The sequence below is a fragment of the Chelonia mydas genome, chromosome 25 (assembly GCF_015237465.2).
Source record: "Chelonia mydas isolate rCheMyd1 chromosome 25, rCheMyd1.pri.v2, whole genome shotgun sequence".
Lineage (NCBI taxonomy): Eukaryota > Metazoa > Chordata > Testudines > Cheloniidae > Chelonia > Chelonia mydas.
In genome coordinates, this window is record NC_057858.1 from 904,182 (window position 1) to 926,640 (window position 22,459).

Here is a 22,459-nt window from a genome sequence, read left to right on the forward strand (position 1 = left end):
TTTAAAGTCTGCCACAATTCAAATTTAAAAATCTTTTCTACAGATCTACTGTTTTTCAAGTTTCACGTTCTCTAATCAAATAAATATTGTTAATTCTTCCCAAAAGTTAGTTCTTATCGCTGTCTGACTGTCATTTTATATGTAATCTAATCTGTAAAAACTCCCAGAATATTAAGACATGAGTAGTGAACTACATCTTTACAGAAAGGTAATTTTCCTTAGGTTTGTGGTAAAACTTCAGTTTTGGCCTTTGTCACAATTCTTACTTGTTCAAGAAACATGAGTTAAGGATAAATGAAGTGGTTTAATAGATTTGTAGCCAAAGTAGAGATTATTAAAGTTAAACTCCAGTAATTTCTTCCAGCGCTAGGTAGCTCAATTATATTTAACCTCCTAATGAATATTATTTTTAGAAGTACCTGTCACTTGTGTGATACCTCCAGAATTATGAATGCTATTGGGAGGGGAGATTTGGTGTTAGTGATTGCTCCCATTTTATTTCCCAGCAGTAAATTCAGTACACCTATGTAATGGCATAGTAAGTGTTAGTGGACAGATTAGTATATGCAAAAAGTTGGGGACTTACTGTTTTAAGGCAACTTGTACAAGTTATTAAATATTAGTGTACATATTATAAAATGTTAAATGGCCAAAATATATGTAAGGTAACTTAACTTTAAAACAGCCATGAAAGTCTCCAGACTTTGTTGGAAACTAAGGGTCAAATCCTGCTTGCTCTATTTGTGCAAATCCTTTAGCTGAAGTCTGTGGAACTGCATACGTAAGTAACAAAAGCATAACTTGGCCCCATGTTACCAAAAAACTCAAGATGGCAACTATGAATTTCTTTGTAATTGTTATATTGTGTAATATGCTTATTGGGATAACCTGGTTTCCAATTAAACAGTCATCTTATTCAACAGAAGTTGCCCAAGATTCACAAAGGCAGCATTTTAGCTGACACCCATCATCGCAGTTTTAGTTAAAACAGCATTGTCATTGAGCAGTGGTTGACAGCATTTGCCGTTAACTACCACTGGGCTTAGTTTTCTTCCCAAAGAAACACCCCGATTAAGTGGATTCCTTGATTACATGCCAAACCTGGCAGTTCTTTATTAAGATTACTCAGGAAGAATTCCTATTAAAGTTGATGGGAATTTTTCCTGTGTGCATGTCTTTTGGGCGGGAAGGGAGGGGCAGAAGAGTGAGGCTTTATTTTAAGTGTACTGTAAAGAATTTTTAAAAAATTGGCACAATACACAGTTTTAGATATTAGAAAATAATAATTTATACTCTAGCAAAATGTGTTTGGCTGGAGGTACTTTAAACTTCTGTTAGCTTTACAGTTAGGGTTGCCAACCCTCCTGGATTGTCCTGGAATCTCAGGAATTAAAGCTCAATCTTTAATAAAAGATTGTCATATGATGAAACCTCCAGGAATATGTTCAACTGAAATTGGCAACCCTATTTGCAATCCTGGTCAAGTTGACCCTTGTCAGACACTATACAGAATGCCGCTTTTCTTCAGCGGGCTATCCTGGAACCATCAGTGGGAGAAGGAAAAAAGTAGCTTATCAAGGTGTGCCCCCATGTGACAATCTAACACATCTGGGCCATGTCTGATCATTAATAGATACTTAGAATTATGGAGAATTCAGGTACTACTCCAATTTACTGCAGAAAATGAAACTTGACTTTACAAGGCCTCCTGTTATTGTAGCTGGATTCTGTATCTTCAGCTGACTTTTCTGGAGATAGTACTCTCCATTATTAACCTTTAGGTAGGCTAGGCAGGATTTGATTTTAATCGGTAGTTGTCGGTAAATATGGATTTCAGCTGATATGCTGAAATCAATGAAAAAATATTGCTCAGTAACTTTGCTCAGAACCCTCTTAGGGTTCAAAAAAGAACTAGATAAGTTCATGGAGGATAGATCAATCAATGGCTATTAGCCAGGATGGGCAGGTGTCCCTAGCCTCTGTTTGCCAGAAGCTGGGAATGGGTGACGGGATGGATCACTTGATGCTTACCTGTTCTGTTCATTCCCTCTGGCATTGGCCACTATCGGAATACAGGATACTGGGCTAGTTAGACATTTGGTCTGACCCATTATGACTGTTCTTATGAGTCCCGCTGTGGCGGCCCTGCTCTCTTAGGACAGCAGTTCCTGGGCAGGGACTGTTCAGCAGCACCCCACAGTGAGGGGCTAGTCTTTGTCCTTGCATTCCTGGCCAGGAGTCCCTGTCCTGCCCCTCTAAGACTATTTTCCTCCCATGGTCAGATGTTGGCTGTGCGTGTGTTCTCTCTGCATGCTGTACTGACTCTGGCCAGATAACCTGTACAGCAGGCTCCGATCGAAGTGCCCAATAACCAGAGACTTGGTTTGTAGCGAAGGAACTTGGTCAGGTTTATTGTCGATGAAGCATGGTATTGGTGCCTTATACTTGCTACAAGTACACTCAGTGCATGTATGCGCGTGACAATGGACGCAGCTTAGTTAGTGGAGGGACTTTCCACTATCCCCTCAGCTGGCCAAAGACGCTCCCTCTGAGACTCCATTTTATACATCAATACAAACAAGTTACATACTGCCCTTCTGATGTAGTTAGTTGACACCCTCTGGCAGAGCCGGTTTCCACCTATCACCTTGTACATCTCTATCCATCACACTCTCATCCTGACCTTTAGGGTGGGTCAGCGTGTTCCTGTTATCTTTGGGGAATGTGTTGGTATCGTGGTGTTCTGGTACCACCCTTCTGGAATGTGTTTGTGTGAATGCTCTGTGCCTACCACCTCTTAGGAATGTGTTTTGGCAATATCAGCCCTGTTCTTGCTAGATTCTGTGAGCAGGGCCTTATTTTGTTTTATATCAGCAAAGGTTTGACCACTACTTTAGCTCAGGCCTCTGATACTAGGGCTTATGTTTCAGACCCTCTTCCGACTACATTCCCCCACTTTCTGTCTTTTTATGGGGAGGGTGTTTACCCATCATCCCAAAAAAGCATAATGCATGGACTGAAGATGACCCAGTGGGCTAAACACTGTTATGTGGTCACCTTACTTTACCATCCATACATTCATGCTGTATCTGTCCCGTAGTCTGCACGTTCCCTTGTATGACTGATGGAGAGATTTTATTTTCCAATTGATTGTAGTCCCTTATGGTGGGCCTGGGAATGTTAGGCCTGGGGCTTTGATTGCGGAATGTAGTTTTATGATTGAGCCCTAGAGGCACTCCTAAATAATTAATATATATGAATAATATGGAGTATATATTTGTAGTGTACGTGGGTATATATGTAGAGTATGTATGTGTACATATGACACCACCTTATAGTCAAGCATAATAATCGTTCCCCAATCTGTTATTGGGGTTTGGCCCTTGTGGTACTGCAGATAGCAACACATCCTATTAGGCCATTTGCAGTTACCGCCTGTACCATTTTTGGTAGTAGGCTGAGTGTTTTGAAATACTGAGATAGGTATTACTACAGTGTGTTTTACAGTGCTATGTATATGAGAAGTACAAGAAATGTTGAGTGGTGACATTACAAATGAGGCCTTTACATATAAATATTTGTAGTTAGTTACTGCCCGGTACTGTCCATTCAAGTTATAGGTTACCCTTACTGCTCGTTGTCACTCTCTGATAAGCTTTGCTGGGCAGGAATCAGGAACGGCTATCTTCTCTGCTGCATTGCTCTGTGATACCCCATTTGTTGATGTAGAGCCAGTTGTTCCTTATGGATACTGTCTTCCAGATAATCTACTGAGTGGACAGTAACCAATTGATCAAATATTGCTGTGCCAGGGTTTAGTATTGGTACCCAGACACTGAACAAGATTGTTTTGAATAAAATGTGCCTTGCCTGGGATGCAGAGTCACTGACCCCAAAATGTGACTGGTCCTACCAGGGAATTTGTTTACTATTGTGGAACTTAATTTCTTTACCAATTTGTTTTTCTTGCCTTCATATTGTTTGCTGCCGTTCGTGGGTTGGCTAAACAGTCTAGCAGGGTTATGCTCCTTGTAAATGCTGTACAGCAGTAATACAACAGTACAGCAATAGTACAACAATATAGCAATAATACAGTTGCTTTTACACAGCCAAATTCAAATTACATGACAGTTGTTTCTAGCTGATTGCCAGCGTAATTGTCTAACTATGGTAGATTGAGGTGTAGTTGACCAGTCTCTTATTTACAAATCTCTTCATTTTTCTTTTCTTGATGCTTGGTGGTTTCTTCACTATATATGGATACCTTCTGATACTTTTGTGGTGTGATATCTTCTGGTGTCTTTGGTCTGTAGGATGCAATCTTAAACAGCTTGAGGCTGTGTCTACACTTGCAGAGTTTTTGTGCTGTCAGTTTCACCGGTGATAGTGAACCAGTGAAAGAAAAGCGCTGGCTTGTGTGCTCACTTACTTCCACAAGCATCAGTGTGTGTTTACATCTGCAGCACTTCCATGCCGATGAGAGCAGTGCACTGAGGGCACTATCCCGCAGTGCAGCTCTCTCCGTTTTGACTATAGGTCTTGTGGGAAAGGGGGCGAGGGGGGGGGGATGATTGTGGGCATCCTGGGTCCCTGCACAGCCTCCTCTCCCCAAACACTGATCAGCTCCAGTAGCTCAGCATTGCTCCAAGCCAGGGAGCAGCCATTGTCACCTGGCCGGATGACAAGTGAGCACTTGCCAAAAAAAACAGGAAGGGGAGTTTACGGGGGGGATGGGCGGTGGGTGGATGTCTGTTTACCTGGCATCAGAGCAGCAGAGCTGCTGGCCAGAGTGGTCACCTAGGCACTGTGGGATATCCTCCGGAGGCTAAAAGCTCTGTAAACAGGAAGAACGTGTCTTCACTTGCGCATCACTGGCAAGAGCTGTACGCCTCTCGTGGAGATGGTTTTCTTTTTGCAGTAAAACTTCTGAGTTTCACCGCAAAAAGTCATCGAGAAGGGTAGACGCTCCCATGGTTTTTGCGCAAAAAGGGACTTTTTTTGCTTTAAATGGCAAGTGTAGACATGCCCTAAGTTAGTTAACCTAATAAAGTTTTTGCTTGTTTATATTTCTCTTGTTTTCAGTAACCCAAACTTAATACACAGAGTAACTTAGTGTGTTTACAATGTAATAGGGACCAAGTCTTTTAAGACACAAGCTATACTTTTGCAATTGTTGTGTAGAGATTCCATTTTTAGTTGAGGTGCATAACTAATATTTTATACTAAATATAATACTTAACTGCTAAAATAGATGCTCACAATCTTTTATGAGAATGTGTATTGCTTTTCCCTGCTGAGCACTCTGTTTTAGCAAAAGAGGTAACACAATTTTTATCACGATTTTTAGAGTTAATTTGCTTGTGATACCAATTCCACCTTTTACTGTTTAGAAGCACAACCTTTAACAACCATTACTTCCCTTTAGCATAACTTAAAAGAGAATAAAAATTGAACCAAAATGAATTTTAAATACAGGTCTATGCAAATACTTTGAGGGTATTAAACTTTCATGACACGTGGTTGTGTTTGGGAGATAAAGCTGGAAACCTATTGAAAAGGTGGAAAGCTGTTGAAATTGTTTGATTAGCTTTCTGCATAAATTTTTTTAAAACATTTTTGCTATAACTTTCTATTACTGTATTTAGAAGTGCAAACAAGTTTATAAAAACCCAAACAAGAAATTGACATTTTGTTAACATTACCCTTACCTTAATGTTGCTGAGGCCTTTTTGAACTTTGAAAAAAAAATTGGTATTTATTATATTATGATTATACCCCAACCATAATATTAAAATAATGTGGTACCACTTGTATTAAAAAAAAAAAGGTATAAAATTGACTTTTGTTGCAACAAAATAAAAGCAAAAAAAGTCACGTGACACACACTGTACAACACAGGACAACATACATGGTAATTAAAAACAAATGGAGCCAGAATTCTATTTCTAATGATACAAAATAAGGGAAACAAAAATAAAAAATAAAAATATTAACACATTTAAATAAGTTATTACCTTTTTATATAAAACTTTTAATAAAAATTGATAATTTATATTTGCCGAATTTGTTGTATTAATTTAGTAACTTAAGGCATTTTTTATTACTTTATGTTAAAATTTATTTTAAAACTCTGATATATGGAAATAAGGAAAGCCCATGTTTCAAATATTAGTCAGTGGTTAGGATTAGAAACAGAGTCTGCATTGTGTTGCTTGGCAACCATATCTTTAAGAAAGTTAGGAGTAATTCCAGCTGTTGCATTCCTGAAGGGTTAAAATAATTAACTTACTGGATTTATTTAAAGTTTTTACCTTGTTTTGTTTTGTTTGATTGTTGTATTGTTCTGTTTTCAATTTCTTTATCTTTTGGAGGTTTCTGTAAAAACTATAACTTTTAAAACAAAGAGCAAGTAGAAGGTTGGGGGTGGGGGGAGAACAAGCTAGGAAGGTAGGGCGACCTGAGCCGAGAGAGTAACTCTATGAAGGTATCTTAAAGTACAGGCAGCAGCAGCAGTTTAGCAAACTGAGAAGTTTTCCTTTATATCCTAACAGGTATGTAAAAATATTTGAGAAAAGAGGTTATATTTTTAGCTCTGAGTGCAGTGTGTCGTTCAGTGGGTCAAAGCAGTGGGGAACTCACACCCTGGGTTTTTATCCTGGCTCTGAGAGGAGAGTGTGGGTAGTTACCTGTTCTGGTAAAACCTGAATTTGTTCCCCCAGTGTGTGTTGATTTTGTGTTCATGCCAAATGGATTGCAGGAGTGCCTTTACATGCTGTAGCTAACTGTTTTTGGGCAACTCCGTCTGTTAATGCATCAATTTTAGGTGTTCACCAACTCAGTTTTTTAAGTTTGAAGTAAGGCTGTCGGTTAATTGCAGTTAACTCATGCGATTAACTCAAAAAAATTAATCGAGATAAAAAAATTAATCGAGATTAATCACACTGTTAAACAGTAGAATACCAATTGAAATTTATTAAATATTTTGGGATGTTTGTCTACATTTTCAAATATATCTATTTCAGTTACAACACAGAATACAAAGTGTATAGTTCTCACTTTATATTCTTTTTTATTACAAATATTTGCACTGCAAAAATAATAACCAAAAGAAATAGTATTTTACAGTTCACCTCATACAAGTATTGTAGTGCAGTCTCTTTATCATGAAAAGAAAAGGAGTACTTGTGGCACCTTATAGACTAACAAATTTATTCGAGCATAAGCTTTCGTGAGCTACAGCCCACTTCATCAGATGCATCCAGTGAAGTGAGCTGTAGCTCACGAAAGCTTATGCTCAAATAAATTTGTTAGTCTCTAAGGTGCCACAAGTACTCCTTTTCTTTTTGCGAATACAGAATAACACGGCTGCTACTCTGAAATTTATCATGAAAGTGCAACTTACAAATGTAGTGGTTTTTTTGTTACGTAACTGCACTCAAAAACAAAACAATGTAAAACTTTAGAGCCTACATGTCCACTCAGTCCCTACTTCTTGTTCAGCCAATTGCTAAAAAAAAAAAAAAAGTTTGTTTACATTTATGGGAGATAATGCTGCCCACTTCTCAATTACAATGTCACCTGAAGGTGAGAACAGGCATTCACATGGCACTGTTGTAGCTGGCGTCTCAAGATATTTACATGCCAGATGTGCTAAAGATTCATATGCTTCTTCATACTTTAGCCATCGTTCCAGAGGACCTGCTTCCATGCTGATGATACTTGTTAAAAAAAAAAAAAAAATGCGTTAATTAAATTTGTGACTGAACTCCTTGGGGGAGAAATGTATGTCTCTTGTTCTGTTTTACCTGCATTCTGCCATATATTTCATGTTATGGCAGTCTTGGATGATGACCCCGCACATGTTGTTCATTTTAAGAACACTTTCACTGCTAATTTGACACAATGCAAAGAAGATACCAATGTGAAATTTCTAAAGATAGCTACAGCACTCGACCCACTGTTTAAGAATCTGAAGTGCCTTCCAAAATCTCAGAGGGATGAGGTGTGGCGCATGTTTTCAGAAGACTTAAAAGAGCAACACTGTGATGCGGAAACTACAGAATCCAAACCACCAAAAAGAAAATCAGCCTTCTGCTGGTGGCATCTGACTCAGATGATGAAAATGAACATGCATCGGTCCGCACTGCTTTGAATCATTATTGAGCAGAACTCATCATCAGCATGGATGCATGTCCTCTGGAATGGTGGTTGAAGCATCAAGGGACATATGAATCTTTAGCGCATCTGGCATGTAAATATCTTGCGATGCCGGGTACAGCAGTGCCATGCGAATACCTGTTCTCTCTTTCAGGTGACATTGTAAAGAAGAAGCAGGCAGCATTAACTTCTGCAAATGCAAACAAACTTGTTTGTCTGAGCGATTGGCTGAAGTAGGATTGTCATAAATATAAAGGGCAGAGTAAACACCTTTAAAATCCCTCCTGGCTAGAGGAAAAACCCTTTCACCTGTAAAGGGTTAAGAAGCTAGGATAACCTCGCTGGCACCTGACCACAATGACCAATGAGGAGACAAGATACTTTCAAAGCTGGAGCGGGGGAAAAACAACGGGTCTGGGTCTGTCTGTGTGATGCTTTTGCCGGGGACAGAACAGGAATGGAGTCTTAACATTTAGTAAGTAATCTAGCTAGATATGCGTTAGATTATGATTTCTTTAAATGGCTGAGAAAATAAGCTGTGCTGAATGGAATGGATATTCCTGTCTTTGTGTCTTTTTGTAACTTAAGGTTTTGCCTAGAGGGATTCTCTATGTTTTGAATCTAATTACCCTGTAAGGTATTTACCATCTTGATTTTACAGAGGTGATTCTTTTTACTTCTATTAAAATTCTTCTTGTAAGAAACTGAATGCTTTTTTCATTGTTCTTAAGATCCAAGGGTTTGGGTCTGTGTTCACCTATGCAAATTGGTGAGGATTTTTTATCAACCCTTCCCCACGAAGGGGGGTGCAAGGTTTTGGTGAGGATTCTGGGGGGGGGAAAGACGTTTCCAAACAACTCTTTCCCAATAAAATATCCCGGTTAGACGTTTGGTGGTAGCAGCGAAAGTCCAAGGGCAAAAGGTAAAATAGTTTGTACCTTGGGGAAGTTTTAACCTAAGCTGGTAAAAGTAAGCTTAGAAGGTTTTCATGCAGGTCCCCACATCTGTACCTTAGAGTTCAAAGTGGGGAAGGAACCTTGACAAGGACTGATTGGACATGTAGGCTCTGAAGTTTTACATTGTTTTGTTTTTGAATGCAGGTTTTTTTGTTTTTGTTTTTTTCACATAATTCTACATTTGTAAGTTCAACTTTCATGATAAAGAGATTGCACTACAGTACTTGTATTAGGTGAATTGGAAAATACTTTCTTTTGTTTTTTACAGTGCAAATATTTGTAATAAAAATAAATATAAAGTGAGCTGTGTACACTTTGTATTCTGGGTTGTAATTGAAATCAATATATTTGAAAATGTAGAAATAATCCAAAAATATTTAAATAAATGGTATGCTGTTATTGTTTAATCGCGCGGTTAATCACGATTAATCGCTTGATAGTCCTAGTTTGAAGTTCTTTTTTGTTCACTTCCCTTCGATCAAGTTGCACCTCCTATCTCCTAATGAGCTCTGTGAACTGTTCCATTTTTTCCTTCATCTCATTTACCAATTAAGTGAAAGTATTTGCTACTTCTCCTGTTCTGACAGGCACCAGTCTAGGTCTGGTTTTGAGTTTTAGCAGAACCTGGCTTTTGTCACAGAATCATAGAATATCAGGATTGGAGGGACCTCAGGAGATCATCTAGTCCAACCCCCTGCTCAAAGCAGGACCAATCCCCAACTAAATCATCCTAGCCAGGGCTTTGTCAAGCCTGACCTTAAAAACTTCAAAGGAAGGAGATTCCACCACCTCCCTAGGTAACGCATTCCAGTGTTTCACCACCCTCGTAGTGAAAAAGTTTTTCCTAATATCCAACCTAAACCTCCCCCACTGCAACTTGAGACCATTACTCCTTATTCTGTCATTCAGCTACCACTGAGAACAGTCTAGATCCATCCTCTTTGGAACCCCCTTTCAGGTAGTTGAAAGCAGCTATCAAATCCCCCCTCATTCTTCTCTTCTGCAGACTAAACAATCCCAGTTCCCTCAACCTCTCCTCATAAGTCATGTGGTGGTGGTTGCAATTCAGTGGCCTCTGTTTCATTTTTAAATTTTGCTAGGGCCACCTTTTTCCATTTCTGTCCCCATTCTTCTGGTACAGAGTAGCTCCCTGAAGCCTGCTGGTGACCACAAATAATTATAATAGAAAATAGCACTTTTTTTTTTTTTTTTGGTAGGCTTTTTACAGCTGTTTTCAGTGTTTTATTCTGTTTCTGTGCTTACTGTTTCTGGACTGTTTGCCGCCCTGCAAGGGGCACAGGAGCATTCCAGGGCTCTAGCTTCTCCTGCTTCTTTTAATTCCTTCTTTGTTTCTGTTACTTGCCCTGCCAATTTTGTGGCATGTTGTCTTAACCATTTAACAGCCATGGTTATAGTTTGCAATTTTTACATTTTAAGACTACAGTCTCTGCCCTAGCCTTACAGATTCCATTACGTGTTTCTTCCCCACTATATTTTTAAAATTCATATGGACCTCTTTTGCTAGCAGCCCAGCATGTCCATCCGTATCAAACTCTGGTCGATAACCACAGACTTGGTTCGTAGCGAAGGAACTTGGTCAGGTTCATTGTTGATGAAGCATGGTATTGGTGCCTTATACTTGTATTGAGTGTACTCGTAGCATGTATGCCCGTGACAGTGGATGTAGCTCAGTTAGGGCAGGACTTTCCACTATCCCCTCGACTGGCCAAAGATATGTCTCCCTTTGAGACTCCATTTTACAAACAAGTTAACGCACCTCCCCTCTGATTTATTTAGTTGACACACTCGGATGGAGCCGATTTTCACCTATTACCTTGTATGTCTCTATCCATCTCACTGTCATCCTGACCTTATCTTTACGATGGGTCATCGTGTTTCTGTTATCTTTGGGGAATGTGTTGGTATCCGGGTGTTCTGGTACCACCCTTCTGGAACGTGTTTGTGTGAATGCTCTGTGCCCAGCACCTCTTAGGAACATGTTTTGGCAATATCAGCCCTGTGCTTGCCAGATTCTGTGAGCAGGGCCTGACTCTAGCTCGCAGCCTGATTTTGCTTTATATCAGCAAAGGTTTGACCGCTACTTCAGCTCAGGCCTCTGATTCAAGGGCTTATGTTTCAGGCCCTCTTCTGACTACACCTCCATGCACCCTTATGCCTGCAGGGGTTGGGTGTCACTGGCCCACACCTGTGCAGGGGAACCCTCTACAACTTCACACTCCTGGCCCTTCTCGCTCACCGACTAGCCATGAGTGTGGGAGCCACCCCTGGGCAGGAGCTGATTTTCATTTACACCAGCACCCCCCTACATCATTCTGGGGAAAAGGAGATTTAGTGCAAATGAGAATGAGGCCCTTTGTAATTTTATAAATGTGGTGTTCTTAAAGAGAATGTAGTGGTAGTATAAGGTGCTGGATTAATGGTCCTGGAGTTCAAATTCCTCTTATTTATTCATTTTGTATAGTTATTGAGCTTTATCCTTGTTATCTGATATACATAAGCTATTTCTTTAGCAATTTTATCACTTAGTCAAAATTATTATAATAGCTTGTGTTAGTGAGCAATATGAAAAATGTATCAAAAATCTATTAGCTAGAGGATTTGCTGTATTAGGCTGAAAAGCAATATTTAAAAAATGGTGTGGAGGAAAGGAGACAACAGTGGGGCTCAAGGGACAGCCTCATTGTGAGAAGTCAGTCCCCTTTTCCTTAAGGCGCTGGAAGGAGTGAGTGTGCTGGGATTTCTACTAGCCCACTTTCCTGGGACTCAACTTGTGGGATCCATTTGTTCATGTAAGATTACATAGGGGAGGGATAGCTCATTTGTTTGAGCATTGGCCTGCTAAACCCAGGGTTGTGAGTTCAATCCTTGAGGGCACCATTTAGGGATCTGGGGCAAAAATTGGGGATTGGTCCTGCTTTGAGCAAGGGGTTGGACTAGACGACCTCCTGAGGTCCCTTCCAACCCTGAGATTCTATGATTTCTATGATTATGGCTAGTAGGTGATTTCCGTCAGATAGCACCTAGAAGGGGAAGGCATCTGTGCTCTCTTTTCTGCATATGCTTTTCCCCCCGCTACCTTCAGAGCCCCTTGATTCTTGGGGCCCAGGTTGTGAGGTCCACAACTCTACTGCTTTCCAGCTGTATGGCGGCTGCAAGGAAAGGAGTTTTTGCGTCTCTTACCTCTCTTCCTGTCTGCTGGCTGGTATGTGTGATGTTTGAATGAGGTGGGGGAGAGGGAGGGCCTCCATTATTCTGTTTGTCCTTCAGCCTTTGCTTTTGGGGTCTTCCTTCCAATAATTTTCTGCAGTTGCTCATAAGTTTCCCAAGAAGGAGCAGAATGAAATGGGTATGATTTTGCTAGGTTTACTGCCCACAGCATTTTGAATAGCAGCATCAAAACTGACTACAAATGTCTTGTTAATTTCACTCTTTTAATGCATGGCAAAGTTGTGAATAGTCTTTGCAGAATTAGGTTTTTATTTTTTATAAGATTTACTGATTATTTTTAAAAAGAACAGGAGTACTTGTGACACCTTAGAGGCTAACAAATTTATTAGAGCATAAGCTTTTGTGGGCTACAGCCCACTTCATTGGATGCATAGAATGGAACATATAGTAAGAACATAGATATATACACATACAGAGAAGTTGGAAGTTCCATACAAACTTCAAGAGGCTAATTAGTTAAGATGAGTTGTTATCAGGAGGAGAAAAAAACTTTTGTAGTGATAATCAACACGGCCCATTTAGACAGTTGACAAGAAGGTGTGAGGATACTTAAACTTAGGGAAATAGATTCAATATGTGGAATGACCCAGCCACTCCCAGTCTCTATTCAAACCCAAGTTAATGATATCTAGTTTGCATATTAATTCAAGCTCAGCAGTTTCTCGTTGGAGTCTGTTTTTGAAGCCTTTCTCTTGCAAAATTGCCACCCTTAAATCTTTTACTGAGTGGCCAGAGAGGTTGAAGTGTTCTCCTCCCGGTTTTTGAATGTTATGATTCCTGATGTCAGGTTTGTGTCCATTTATTCTTTTGCATAGAGACTGTCCGGATTGGCCAATGTACATGGCAGAGGGGCATTGCTGGCGCATGATGGCATAGATCACATTGGTAGATGTGCAGGTGAACGAGCCCCTGATGGCATGGGTCATGTGATTAGGTCCTATGATGGTGTCACTTGAATAAATATGTGGACAGAGTTGGCATCTTTGGACTTTGTTGGACAAACTTGGACTTTGTTGCAAGGATAGGTTCCTGGGTTAGTGGTTCTGTTGTGTGGTGTGTGGTTGCTGGAGAGTATTTGCTTCAGGTTGGGGAGTTGTCTGTAAGTGAGGGCTGGTCTGTCTCCCAAGATCTGTGAGAGTGAGGGATCGTTTTTCAGGATAGGTTGTAAATCTTTGATGCGCTGGAGAGGTTTTAGTTGGGGGCTGAAGGTGACCGCTAGTGGCGTTCTGTTATTTTCTTTATTGAGCCTGTCCTGTAGTAGGTGACTTCTGAGTACTCTTCTGGCTCTGTCAATCTGTTTTTCTTCACTTCAGCAGGTGGGTATTGTAGTTTTAAGAATGCTTAATAATGATCTTGTAGGTGTTTGTCTCTGTCTGAGGGATTGAAGCAAATGTGGTTGTATCGTAGAGCTTGGCTGTAGACAATGGATTGTGTGGTGTGTCCTGGATGGAAGCTGGAGGCATGTAGGTAAATATTGTGGTCAGTAGGTTTCTGGTATAGGATGGTGTTTGTGTGACCATTATTTATTAGCACAGTAGTGTCCAGGAAATGGACCATTTGTGTGGAATGGTCTAAGCTGTGGTTGATGCTGGGATGGAAATTGTTGAAATCATGGTGGAATTCCTCAAGGGCTGCTTTTCCATGGGTCCAGATGATGAAGATGTCATCAATGTAGCACAAGTAGAGTAGGGGTGTTAGGGGATGAGAGCTAGGGAAGTGTTGTTCTAAGTCAGCCATAAAAGTGTTAGCATACTGTGGAGCCATGCGGGTACCCATAGCAGTGCCGTTGACTTGAAGGTATACGTTGTTCCCAAATGTGAAATAGTTGTGGATGAGGACAAAGTCACAAAGGTCAGCCACCAGGTTTGCCGTGACATTATCAGGGATACTGTTCCTGATAGCTTGTAGTCCATCTTTGTGTGGAATGTTTGTGTAGAGGGCTTCTACATCCATAGTGGCCAGGATGGTGTTTTCAGGAAGATCACCGATGGATTGTAGTTTCCTCAGGAAGTCAGTGGTGTCTCAAAGATAGCTTGGAGTGCTGGTAGCATAGGGCCTGAGGAGAGAGTCAAAAAGGCTGACAAAGGAGGTGCTGTCGTCATCATGAATAAGTTGGAATATGAACAAGAGGCTGCTAGGCAGCTCTCTAACTCCACGTTCTACAGGCCATTATCCTCTGATCCCACTGAGGATTACCAAAAGAAACTACACCATCTGCTCAAGAAACTCCCTGAAAAAGCACAGGAATTCACTGTGCAGACAGACGCCTAGAACCCCGACCAGGGGTATTCTATTTGCTATCCAAGATCCATAAACCTGGAAATCCTGGATGCCCTATCATCTCAGGCATTGGCACCCTAACAGCAGGATTGTCTGGCTATGTGGACTCTCTCCTCAGGCACTACGCCCTCCTTCATCTCAGAGTCTAAGGCCTAGTGCCCTCGTCCATCGAAGTGCATCTGGCAGCCATATCAACGTTCCTCCCGCCTGTCCAGGGCCACACAGTATTTTCTCACGCCATGACCGGTTGATTCCTTAAGGGCTTAGATCGCGTCTGTCCGTATGTTAGGCCCCCTGTTCCACCGTGGGACCTGAACTTGGTTCTGGCCAGGCTGACAGGGCCTCTATTTGAGCTGCTTGTCACATGCTCCTGATCCCACCTTTCATGGAAAGTAGCCTCTCTTGTGGCAATCACATCTGCTAGGAGGGTCTCAGAGCTCCAGGCCCTGACCTCCTAACCCCCGTATACGGTATTTCATAAAGCTAAGATCCAGCTCCACCCACACCCTTCGTTCCTTGCCAAGGTGGTCTCCACCTATCATATGAACCAAGATATTTTCCTTCCGGTGCTCAGTCCCAAGCCTCACATGTCTAGTGAGGAGCGCTGTCTCCACATGCTAGATGTGAGACAGGCCCTGGCTTTTTACCTGAAACGAACAAAACCATTCAGGAAGTCTTCACAGCTGTTCATCAGTATGGCTGAACGAATGAAGGGTCGACTGATCTCCACTCAGTGGCTCTCCAGCTGGATCACTTCATGTATCTGTACTTGTTATGACCTGGCGGGAGTTCCCCCGGCGCTGATTGTGAGAGCACACTCGACAAGCGTGCAAGCCTCGTTGGCTGCCCTTTGGCTCACGTCCTTATTCAGGACATTTGTAGGGCTGCTACATGGTCATCAGTCCACACGTTCACCTCGCACTATGCGATCGTCTCCCAGACCAGGAAGGACGCCGGGTTCGGCAGGGCAGTGCTCCGTCCTGAGTGTCTGTGAACTACTTACCTCCAACAGGTATAGCTTGGGAATCACCTACTGTGGAATGCACATGAGCAATCACTCGAAGAAGAAAAGATGGTTACCTTTTCCATAACTTGTGTTCTTCAAGATGTGTTGCTCATCCATTCCACATCCCACCCTCCTTCCTCAGCAAGAAGGAACTGAGGGTTGGAGGAGCGCGCAGCACCCCTTATACCGTGCCATGGTAGTACCACTCCAGGGGTCGCTAGGGGTGCTCCCCTACGGGTACTGCTAGGGGAAGAACTTCAGGCATGTGGCAAGCACGGACACCTACTGTGGAATGGACATGAGCAACACATCTCGAAGAACACCAGTTACGGAAAAGGTAACTGTCTTTTCCTGCCCTGATGTCTTGCAGATTAAAGACACAAACAAACAAAAAGCATAGTGGATGTGAATGCATACAGACAAATGAATATGGACCAGCAATATTACGTGGAGTGTAGTTTAAAAATAAAATAACTGGGATTAGAGGTAGGGAGTAGGGAAAGGAAAGAAGGGAAAGAGGAGAATCACATATCGCTTGCCAAACCATGATTAGCAGGATGTCTGTTGTAGGTGGTATTGCAGTGGGGAACCCTAAGGAGGGATTTTAGTGGGGAGTTTTTTCCATGCATGAGAAAAAGAGGAGTGATGTTTAAGGGAGAAACTGCCTGGTAGGTAGCAAAGGCTGGGAATACTAGCAGAGCAAAGGGAGAGGGCTGACTTCTCAATAGGTTACTAGGTAAGCTAAGATTGGCATAGATATGAAGGGCTTTAAGAGTAAAGACAAACTTTTATTTGTGGAGGCAAAGGGGGAGTCAGTGCTGGGACTCAGAGTGGGAGAAGGGGTTAATATGGTTAGAGTGACATGCCAGGAAGATAATTTTAGCAGCAGTATAGTGAATACATTCTGAGAGCAGAGACTCTGAAATTTGGCCAGAAAGAGGGCATTTCAGACTTGAGTGAGAAAAGTTTCATTGGGATGGGTGAGGGCAGAAGCCAGATCAGCAAGGACCAATAATGGAATTAGATGGTAATGCCAGATGGCACTTGCATACTGCACATTCAGTTAGTTTGGAGAGGAAGGATAGAACAGATTTTGGGCAGTAATTCGAACTGAACACAATAATTTAGTGGTGGTCTCCCTCCCCAATGCTATATTCAGAGATATTGCCTCCCTAGTTCTACTTGAAATTCCCCCCTTAATATATGCAAGCATCATTTTAATTGTTTTCGCTTTTGCATTGCACTGGGAACTCATGTTCAGTTGGCTATCCTCCATGCCCCCTGAATCCTTTTTAGAGATCCTGCTTTCTAAGATACAGTTCCCCATTCTATAAATTATGTCCCATTTCTTTGTTCTTAGATGTATTACTTTGCATTTGGTATTATTAAAATGCTTGTAGGATTCTTCCAGCTTACCACGCAATTCAGATAGTTCTGTATAAGTGACCTGGTTTTGTCATCATTTGCCAATCTTTGTGCAATCTGTGACCTTTATCAGCAATGGTTATAGAATTTCTTCTAGCTCACTTATTAAAAAGTATAGAGTAACATTAGGAAATGAACAGATTCCTGCAGTTCTCCATATAACCATATCCATTTTATGATGATTCACCATTAGCAGTTATATTTTGAAATCAGCCAATATTGAACCAAACCTGTAGTCTTATCAAAAAATGGTAGTTTTCTTGACAAGACCATTTTCCATAAAACAGTGATGATGGGCATTAATCATGTTACCATCCCTCAGTTCTTTGTCTCATATCCGCTGTTCTATTCTTTTGTCCAGGACTGATGTCTGGCTAATGCCACTAGTAATACTAGCCCACTTCATCAGATGCATCCGATGAAGTGAGCTGTAGCTCACGAAAGCTTATGCTCAAATAAATTTGTTAGTCTCTAAGGTGCCACAAGTACTCCTTTTCTTTTTGCGGATACAGACTAACACGGCGCCTACTCTGAAACCTTTCTTATTCATGATACTACTGGCCAGGGATTTTTCACTGATATCTTTAATCTTCCCCTTTTATTAATTGTATGCATTTCTGTTACTTTGAATCTACTGATGTTACCATTTATGTTGTGGTAGCCCCTAAAGGCCACACTCTGGTTAGGCCAAGTTATACTAGGAGCTGAACAGATGTAATAAATGAGTGTCTGTGCCTCAAAGAGCTTAGTCTGAAAAACAGGACATAACAGGTTGACAAGACAAGTGGTCTGCATTGGGGGATGCAGGGGAGACAAGGTGATAATAGATGTGTGCAGTTCTTAGCCAGTTAGTAGCAGTGATCACAACTTCTCACCTGCCTATTCTTTATCAGGTAGTAGTTTTATGTGTGCATTCCAGCAGAGGTGAGTTTTTTGAGGAGGAATTTGAAGGAGGAAAGGTGATGGCTTTACAGATTTTGATTGGGAGCTTTTCCTAAGGGTGGTCTGAGAAAAAGCATGGAAGTGCTTGTTGAAGAAATAGGTGATGGAAGTTAACATCATCATTAGAACAGAAAAGGTGGGGTTCAGCCTGATGAGAGGAAAATTGTGGAGGGGTTTGAAAGTAAGGATGAGAAATTTTGTGCTGGATGCAGTCGAAGTGGTGAAGCCCTTGGAGAGATGTCAAGAGTGGACGTTGATATAGGTGGAGACCAAGAGCCAGGAAGATGATTGCAGTAGCAGCACTTTAAATAGGTCTGAGAAGTTGAGATTGCCATATTGAGTGGGGCAGAGAAGAAAGTTCAGGTCTTGGAGATCTTCAGGAAGAAACAGTAAGATTTAAACATGGCTTGGATGTGTGGGTCACTGGAGAGGTTCAGATCAAAGATGAAGCCAAAACTATAGCCTACTGACAAGTAAGATGGTGGTGATGTCCACCATGACTGATAATGGTAGGAGGGGAGGGCTTTGAGGGAAAAGTCAGGCCATTTCAAGTTTCAGGTGAGGGCTAGGCACCAGGAGGAGTTTCGATGGAGGGAGATCTGCATAGAGATATCAGTCAATGCCATGTACGTGGCCAGTCAAAGAACTATGTTGTGATTGGAATAACAGAGACTTGGTAGAGTAGCGCACATGACTGGAGCACTGTCATGAATGGTTATAAACTGTTCAGGAAGGACAGGCAAGGGAGGAAAGGTGGCCGAGTTGCACAGTATGTAAGAGAGCAGAATGATTGCTCAGAGCTCCAGTATGAAACTGGAGAAAAGCCTGTTGAGAGTCTTTTTGGGTTAAGTTTAGAAGTGAGAGCAACAAGGGTGATGTCATGGTGGGCGTGTGCTATAGACCGTCGGACCCGGAGGATGAGGTAGATGAGGCTTTCTACAGGCAATTAACTGAAGTTTCCAGAACACAGGCCCTGGTTCTAATGGGGGACTTCAATCACCCTGACATCTGCTGGGAGAGCAATACAGCAATGCACAGAAAATACAGGAAGATTTTGGAGAGTGTTGGGGGCAATTTCCTAGTGCAACTACTGGAGGACCAGCCAGGGGCCGTTCTCCTCTTGACCTGCTGCTTACAAACAGGGAAGAATTGGTAGGGGAAGTAGAAGTGGGTGGCAACCTAGGCAGCAGTGAGCAAGAGATGGTTGAGTTCAGGATCCTGAAAAAAGGAAGAAAGAGTAGCAAAATACAGACTCTGGAGTTCAGAAAAGCAGACTTTGACTCCCTTAGGGAACTGATGGGCAGAATCCCCTGGGAGGCTAATATGAGGGGGGAAAGGAGTCCAGGAAAGCTGGCTGTATTTTAAAGAAGCCTTATTGAGGGTGCAGGAATGTGCAGAAAGAATAGCAAATAGGGCAGACGACCAGCTTGTCTTAACAGTGAAATCTTTGGTGATCTTAAACACAAAAAGGAAGCTTACAAAAAGCGGAAACTTGGACAGATGACTAGGGAGGAGTATAAAAATATTGCTCGAGTATGCAGGGGAGTAGTCAGGAAGGCCAAAAGACAACTGAAGGAGTACTTGTGGCACCTTAGAGACTAACCAGTTTATTTGAGCATGAGCTTTCGTGAGCTACAGCTCACTTCATCGGATGCATAGCATATCGTGGAAACTGCACGATATGCTATGCATCCGATGAAGTGAGCTGTAGCTCACGAAAGCTCATGCTCAAATAAACTGGTTAGTCTCTAAGGTGCCACAAGTACTCCTTTTCTTTTTACGAATACAAACTAACACGGCTGTTACTCTGAAAAAAGACAACTGGAGTTGCAGCTAGCAATGGATGTGAAGGGTAACAAGAAGGGTTTCTACAGGTATTTTAGCAACAAGAAAAAGATCAGGGAAAATGTGAGACCCTTAATGAATGGGGGAGGCAACCTAGTGACAGATGATGTGGAAAAAGCTGAAGTACTCAATGCTTTTTTTTTTGCCTCTGTCTTCACAGGCAAGGTCAGCTCCCACACTGCTGTCCTGGGCAACACAGTATGGGGACGAGGTGAGCAACCCTCAGTGGTGAAAGAACAGGTTAAGGACTATTTAGAAAAGCTGGATATGCAGAAGTCTAAGCATGTCTATTCGACATTGGTGAGGCCTCATCTGGAGTACTGTGTCCAGTTTTGGGCCCCCCACTACAAGAAGGATGTGGATAAATTGGAGAGAGTCCAGCGGAGGGCAACAAACATGATCAGGGGGCTGGGACACATGACTTACGAGGAGAGGCTGAGGGAACTGGGCTTGTTTAGTCTACAGAAGAGAAGAGTGAGGGGGGATTTGATAGCAGCCTTCATCTACCTGAAGGGGGGGTTCCAAAGAGGATGGAGCTAGGCTGTTCTCAGTAGTGGCAGATGACAGAACAAGGAGCAATGGTCTCAAGTTGCTTTCGGGGAGGTTGAGGTTGAATATTAGGAAAAACTATTTCAGTAGGAGGGTGGTAAAGCACTGGAATGGGTTACCTAGGGAGGTGGTGGACTCTCCATCCTTAGAAGTTTTTAAGGTCAGGCTTGACAAAGCCCTGGCTGGGATGATTTAGTTGGGGTTAATCCTGCTTTGAGCAGGGAGTTGAAAGAGACCTCAGGAGGTCATCTATTCCAACTGTAATTTTGTATGATTCTATGTGGATGAGATCACCCAGAGATAGGGTATAAAGGAACAATAGGAGAGGGGAACTGAGGCATTGCTTTCAGCTTCCCTTTTTTCCACTTGTTATTTACATTTGGAATGTTTATTTTACAACCATAAGGGCGAAACATAATTGCCTTTTCAAGCCCTAAGGGGGAGGGGAGGGGAAAGGGCATCAAAATTATGTAATTCCTTAAACTGTTGGGTGTAAATAAAGTTCTTCTCTGCTACTTTCTTCCTAATTTCCTAGACTATTTCAAATTGGTGTTTGGGGTTGGCAATAAAGCTTTGATTTTGAAAACGTAAAACACCCCAGTATCCTGACCATTCCTGAGCAAAACCTTGTCTTTCAGATGAGACATAAAATCAAAGTTTTGTCCTCTTATGGGTCATTTACAATCCAATTCACTTTTCACAAAAGTAGGGATGTAGTTTGCATATTTACATTGTGCTTGCCTAAAATAAACCCTATTGTTTCAGTTGTATATAGCATTCTTGACTTAATGTAATGTTCCTCGGTGCTTTTAAACAGTTTTTGTGTTTGACCTGGAAGGTGGCTGCATTTCAGTGGTGGATGAAATGATCATGTAGTTGTGTATCATCTGATGTTTGAGAAGGGCTTTGAATTCTAAAGGATGTGAGGTGCTATTTAAATAAAACATGATAGTGGTGGTAGTTTCTTATTAGATACACTTGGTCCAGAAGAAGGGTTCTCTTCTGTTGACTGCTTTGTAAGAGAGATCCAGCCATGGCTACATCTACCTTACAAAATCTCAAATCTTTGCATTGCTTGGGAAATTTTGTTGTTCTACAGATGGAGAGCTGAGAGACAGGAAATTTAAGTGATTTGATCAAGATCATTCAGGGAATCTATGGCAAAGGTGGAACTGAACCCAGATTTCCTAACTATGAGATCCTTTTCCCTCTAGTAATGATGTAACATAATTTAATGTAAATTCAAAGAAAAGACTATCTGCCACTGTTTTTCAGAGAATGCATTGACACATGAACACAAAAGTGTTTGTTTTGCGAATATTGATATATTAAGTTTAAAAACCAATGAACACTACTCTTAAGCTGCATAGCCTGTAACAGTGGAATAATCCATTATTTCCAGCAATTGTCTGTTTGCTAATTGTTTCTCTGAGTTGTTCCCACTAGGTAGGTAGAAGCTGTCAATCAAGGCTCAACAAAGGGAGAAACTAAACCCCAATAACCCTATGGATCAGGAGGTTGGGGCTGGCAGAAAAGCGGTTTTGGTTAGAGGGCACTAGTAGTTTTGGCTGCCTTTTTAAAGTGTTTGTACTCCATCTGATGCTTATTTGATGGGGGACTAATTCAGTTATAGGTTCTTACCTGTTTTATGCTGTCTTTCATTGGAGCAACAACTTCTGCCAGGTCACAAAAATGGTGAAGGTAAAAAAGGATTAGTAAATCCTGTCACTTGGACAACTGCTCCATCATGTTGCAGCCTTGCATTGAAGGGACACTGTCTTTTTTGCTCCCAGTCCCCTGCAGAGCAAAAAGGTTTGTCGGATTCAGGCGAGGACCCACAGGGAGAGGCTGAGTCCCCCCACGGTGGTATGGGTCACACAGAATCAGCTGGTGAGCGCGACTTTGAGCTTCCTGCTCCCGCTGTTGCCTCAGTCAGTACTCTGATTCCTGCTTCTGAAGCCCAGCTTGCTCCTATTCAACAAGAACTGGCAGGGGTAAGTGCGAACGTACCAAGTACTTCTGCTGCTGAGGGGATTTAATTTTTTTAAAA

The 22,459-nt window shown here is 41.8% G+C and overlaps 1 protein-coding gene across 15 annotated transcripts in view; it reads left to right on the forward strand.

Annotated features, from left to right (window-relative positions):
• RANBP3 (RAN binding protein 3) overlaps positions 1 to 22,459 on the forward strand; it is a 177,015-nt gene that overhangs the window by 35,061 nt on the left and 119,495 nt on the right. For 4 of the 15 annotated variants that reach the window (XM_043535657.1, XM_043535656.1, XM_037885423.2 and 1 more), the window contains exons 3-4: positions 20,021 to 20,071; positions 22,203 to 22,403. The exons of 4 other annotated variants lie outside the window; for them this stretch is intronic. In XM_043535657.1, the coding sequence (XP_043391592.1) occupies positions 20,021 to 20,071; positions 22,203 to 22,403 (252 nt within the window). The remainder of the gene's footprint in view (positions 1 to 20,020; positions 20,072 to 22,202; positions 22,404 to 22,459) is intronic. 7 more of the 15 variants (XM_027822109.3, XM_043535658.1, XM_037885426.2 and 4 more) reach the window with 2 other exon arrangements.